This window comes from Zeus faber (assembly GCF_960531495.2).
Source record: "Zeus faber genome assembly, chromosome: 3".
Classification (NCBI taxonomy): Eukaryota; Metazoa; Chordata; class Actinopteri; order Zeiformes; family Zeidae; genus Zeus; species Zeus faber.
Window position 1 is genome coordinate 705,881 of NC_137190.1, and position 5,372 is coordinate 711,252.

A 5,372-nucleotide genomic window follows, 5' to 3' on the forward strand; every position below is an offset into this window, starting at 1 on the left:
GAAGGGGAGAATGAGGATGAAGAGTAGGGTGATGATGATGATGTAGATGAGGATGAAGAGTGGGATGAGGATGATGAAGAGGAGGATGATGAGGAGCATGAAAAAGAGGATGATGAGGAGGATGATGGGGATGATCAGGGGGATGAAGAGGAGGATGATGATGATGACGATGAGGAGCATGAAGAGGTGGATGAAGAGGATGATGAAGATGAGGAGCATGAAGAGGTGGATGAAGAGGAGGATAATGATGATGAAGAGGTTGAAGAGGAGGAGGATGAAAATGATGAAAAGGATTAAGTGGAGGGTGAAGTTGAAGATGGAGAGAATGAAGAGGATGAAAAGGGGGAGGATGAGGAGGATGAAGAGGAAGGGGAAGATGAAGAGTAGGATGATGACGTGGATGAAGAGGAGGGGAATAATGAGGCACCTCCATCCCACCTACATCCCTCCTCTTTCACCTTTATCTCTCCTGTCTGTCCTCAGTATCTCCTCTATCCTCTATCACTCTCCATCTTATCTGCTTTATCATCCCTCCATCAGTCTGGTGTCGCCCCTGTCTCTCTCCGCCATCACCCTCCATCAGTCTGGTGTCGCCCCTGTCTCTCTCCGCCATCACCCTCCATCAGTCTGGTGTCGCCCCTGTCTCTCTCCTCCATCACCCTCCATCAGTCTGGTGTCGCCCCTGTCTCTCTCCTCCATCACCCTCTATCAGTCTGGTGTCACCCCTGTCTCTCTCCTCCATCACCCTCCATCAGTCTGGTGTCACCCCTGTCGCTCTGCTCCATCACCCTCCATCAGTCTGGTGTCACCCCTGTCGCTCTCCTCCATCACCCTCCATCAGTGTGTTTACAGTCGAGGACGCTCTAGGCTAGCAGCCTTGCACCAGCGTATCCTAGCAACATGTTTCAGATCCGTGTGGAGTTTGAAATGCAGCTAAATGACCTTTACAAATCCTAGAGCAGCGAGAATAAACCAACACGTTTACCCAGGAGGTGTACAATACTATACTGCAGTATGTGACACTATACTATATTATACTATACTGCAGTTTATGACACTATACTATATTATACTACACTACAGTATGTGACCCTATAGTATATAATACTACACTGCAGTATGATACTATACTAAGTTATACTACCCTGAAGTATGACACTATGCTATATTATACTGCACTGCGGTATATGACACTATACTATACTACACTGCAGTATGACACTATACTATGTTATACTACACTGCAGTATGTGACACTACTATATTATACTATGGTCCAAACAGACACTACAGGGCCTGCTCGGTCTCTTCCAGCTGTCACCCTGATGGAGGAGGGAGAAGCTGGATAACCAGGGAGGAACCCAACAGACGCTGGGAGAAAGTGCAAAGTCCATGCTGACAGATAATCCAGACATCTTTTTCCAACCGTCCCACAGCAATGTTATAACTTTGTATTACTGGCAGACAATAGTTTTCACTAGCGGTAAAACAAGCTTCATGAGATGAATATTCAAGCACTGACAGTCGGTGGGATGGAAGTCCTGCTCCGTTTCGTTCCTATTCCATGTGACTCCACATCCAGCTGCTATTCTCGGCAGGGACGGCAGCTCCTTATTCAGGGGAAACTGCTGCATTCTCCCTCCAGTCCCATCTGGTCCCAGCCAGGGAGCTCCAGACGGCTTTTAAACGCTCTTAACAACACTCTGACGGCTGAAATATTAATCAGTCAGCATGGCGGGGAGAGCACGCTCACAATCTATTTTTTATCGTCATGAATGAATTACCGCTTTGCTTACCTTTATATAGATTCTCCCTGAGGGAAAGAGGGCTTCACCAAGGGGGAAATGATTCCATGTCCACATGAGGATGAAGACAGCTGTCTTTCTGTCTGTCTGTGACACCTTATATACACATGAATCTCTCCTTTGCAAAATATCAATTGAATAGATGATTCTCTTTATCATGGACTCCCAAATTCCCATCGACGTTGGTACAAGACATTCCACATGTGAAACTGATGATTGGAAAGTGTCTCCTCCTAAGGCGCGCCCCCTCATGGCAGACAAGTCCAACTGTCGCTAGACTACCTGTAGAATCAGCTGTGGAGGGAGAACCGCAAAGTCAGATAGCAGCGCTCAAGTAGGAGGCAAAAGTACTTTACTTTTGTGGCAGTAGTGTAGTAGTAGTAGTAAATGTAGTTATTCATCAACAAAACTCTGACTTGGAAACAGCAAACAGTTGAATTTTATGATAAATTTAATTTATTTTAATTTAATTTAAAAAAAATAATTATAATAATAATAATAATTTGGGGACATCAGATAATGGTTTGAGTTTTCAGGGGCTGAAAAACAATGTTATAACTAACATTGATAACACTGCGCTTCATTACAGATAAATACAAAACCTAATAACCAGCCTTTAAAATATACATTTTATTTACAAGTGCTGAGAGGTGCGCACGCATGAAGCAAGCCGCCTGTAAATTACTGGAAAAAGCCACTCATCAAAAACTGTAATTATTCTTCTGAATGTGTCGGAACAATCAAAAAAGCAGACTGAACATTTATTTTTCTCAAAATTGATTTCAACCAGCCATATAGATTTTTAGGTTCATTTTGACAAGGTGCAGCTCCCGACATAGGGATGTGCGCGATTAGTCGACTAGTCGATTAAACTTGCTACCCTAGCTAGTCAGCACCAGAAATACTAGTCGGTTAAGCTTATTTGGCCCTATTATTATTATAATAATGTACACATTTCAATTACATATTGACACAATTTGCACCGAAATGTGGCGTACGGAAGATCGTTTTCCCGGTGACGGCGTCCCCTCGTTGGGGACTACTTGTTGGGCGCATTTCCCAGGGCTGCGGACTCGGTTACTCGCTTCCCCAGTCCCCGGGGGCTTAGGCACACCACCAGCTCGCCTCCGCCCGGTCCTTAGGGGAGGTGGAGCTTGAGCGTGTGATATATACCCTGAAAAATGGTGAACAATGCCTGGGCAGCGGCAATTAAAATACAATTTGGTTATTGAAGGATGTGATTAAAGGTGGGAGATTAAATGGTTTCAAATGGCGCTTAATAATGTACATTATATTTTTTACAATAAATGCAATATTTTTTCAGAATTTTAGATGAGTTGACTAGTCTAATATGAAACTTCAGGGAAAAGAGGTTTTTTTTCATGCGACCAACTGACCAATGAAAAACTTGGTCGACTAAGAGTCTTCTCGTCGACTAATGTTTGGTCAATTATTTTGGGGCAGCCCTAAATCCATCCAAAGGTTATCAAATGGAAGGTCCTTCTGTTGGTGTAAATATTACAATGCTGTGGACACTTAATATTTATCTGGTAGATGGCAGTATTGTAGTGATCACTCTGATCTTTTGACCAGTCATCTCATATCTTGGTACTTTGGGACTCCTTCATGGGCTTGAATTTCGTCAATGGCCGCTTAGGGCTATATTTATGGGTCCAGCCTGCAATTCTTTTTGTTAGGATTTTCAGATTATTTTTCGACTTGGAATTTTTTCTGGCTGAAAGTGTCTGGCACACAGCAACCACCGAACCCACGGACATGAAAGAAGTGTTGTTGTATTTGGGGCAATTCAGACATTTTGTGGTCCAAGTTTGATCCACATTGATCGATATTTGGAGCAAGAATTTGTTAAAAACCGTTGCCGTAACGTTGGCGGAAGGGTGTGGGCTGCGGTGGTGGAGCCGGTTGGGGTGGATGAGTGGGGCACTTTGTGACATCATCCAATTTGCCATATACGTATGTGCAGGGTGTGGCTCTAGGGGGGGTTTCACATGGGGAGAGGTGCATGGTGCACTGCCATCTAAACTCCACTGGTGTGTAGTGGTTGCTTCACGCAGGATCTGCACCAGGTCAAGATGGGAGACAACAGGAGCCAATGCTGCCTTCCAGGGAAACTGGGAACATTTGTTTGAACTGATGCTCTGTTCCATGGGAACTCAGAAAATTGTAATTCAGCTCGATAGGAAGTGATGCTGCGTTTCATGGAAACCCGTAAAACTGTTATTCGTGACTAATGCGACTAACCTAGACCTCGTGAATTGCTGCCTGCAGCTATATTTTCCATTTTTACTCATCCTGGATTGTTTATATCGGTCGTGGTTTTCCATTTGAATGACTAAACCATGATGGGTCTACAACCCTGCCACCCACTGCATCATTACATTCTGTCATTTAACAGACGCTTGTTGACACATGTTTGATTAATTTTGAATGTATTTCAAATATTTTTGTGATACTCGGTTGAGACGGGATTTTGCACAATAAATCTTAACCTAACTTACTTTGTCTCTGATTCACTCTCTCCACCTCTCTCTCTCTCTCTCTCTCTTTCTCAGAAGATGAGCACAGGATGATTGCTCCTGATGCAGATTGTGATGAGGAGCAGTCTGGTGCTCCCCCTCCTCCAGTGGAGGTGGACTGTAAGATCTGCTTTCAGCGCTACAACATCCAGAACCGCCGGCCAAAGGTTCTGGTGTGTTTGCACCGAGTCTGTGCCCGCTGTCTACGGCGGATCCTGGACTGTGCCGACAGTGCCAGCTCCATTTCCTGTCCGTTCTGCCGCCATCCTACCTCGGTCAGTCGCTGCCATGTGTCTGGGCTTCCCGACGACGCCAACATCATGGCCCGTCTGGAGACTCGGGACAAGTCCTGGAGCTCTGACGCCAGCGGGGAGCTGCTTTTGACCCCCCGGAGCCTGGCTTCCTCCCCAACCTCCTCTTCCTCCTCCACCAGCCCCTCTCAGGACTCCTCCAACTGCCTAGTCATTACCATCATGGAGGTGCCAGGTTCCCCCGGGCTCCCCAGGGGTCAGGATGCTGCTGTTTTGGACCTTTACACAGAGCAGAGTCTGGACTCGCTGTCGGTGATGTCTGAGGGTTACGCGGAGCAGGACGTCCTGTCCAAGATGTGTAGAACTGTCCCCTGTGTCCTGGTCTGGCTGCTGGGGTTCTTCTACTTTGGCTCCCTGCCACTGGGAATCTACCTGTTAGTAATCCAGAGAGTGTCGCTGGGCATTGTGTGCGTCAGCCTGGTGCCATCCAGCCTCACCGTCTGCCTCGTCTACGGCTTCTGTCAGTGTCTGTGTCAAGGTATCTGTGACTGCCCACCCAGGAGCTGAAGGGAAGGATTCTGTGCCAAACTCGACTACTCCAATAGGATGGGTGTTGACTATTTGTTTTACATTAGAACAGGATTTTGCACTCTGATGAATGAAACTAAGGACTTCTTGTTCATGTCACAGCAGTTGTAGCAGTTGGTTTAGTTCATTTTAAATTGTTATTGCCTATGTATGTTGAAATATTTAAATAAAATCAAGTCAAAATGTTTAGT

General features: G+C 45.6%; 1 protein-coding gene across 1 annotated transcript in view; it reads left to right on the forward strand.

The window, feature by feature from the left end:
• Nucleotides 1–5,160, forward strand: part of LOC307227988 (E3 ubiquitin-protein ligase RNF182) — a gene marked incomplete at its 3' end in the record, with an annotated part of 6,896 nt that extends 1,736 nt beyond the window's left edge. Inside the window, exon 2 of the mRNA XM_079997448.1 lies at nucleotides 4,379–5,160. Within this exon, the coding sequence (XP_079853574.1) occupies nucleotides 4,393–5,160 (768 nt within the window). The 5' untranslated portion in view covers nucleotides 4,379–4,392. The remainder of the gene's footprint in view (nucleotides 1–4,378) is intronic.
• Nucleotides 5,161–5,372: the final 212 nt, after the last annotated feature.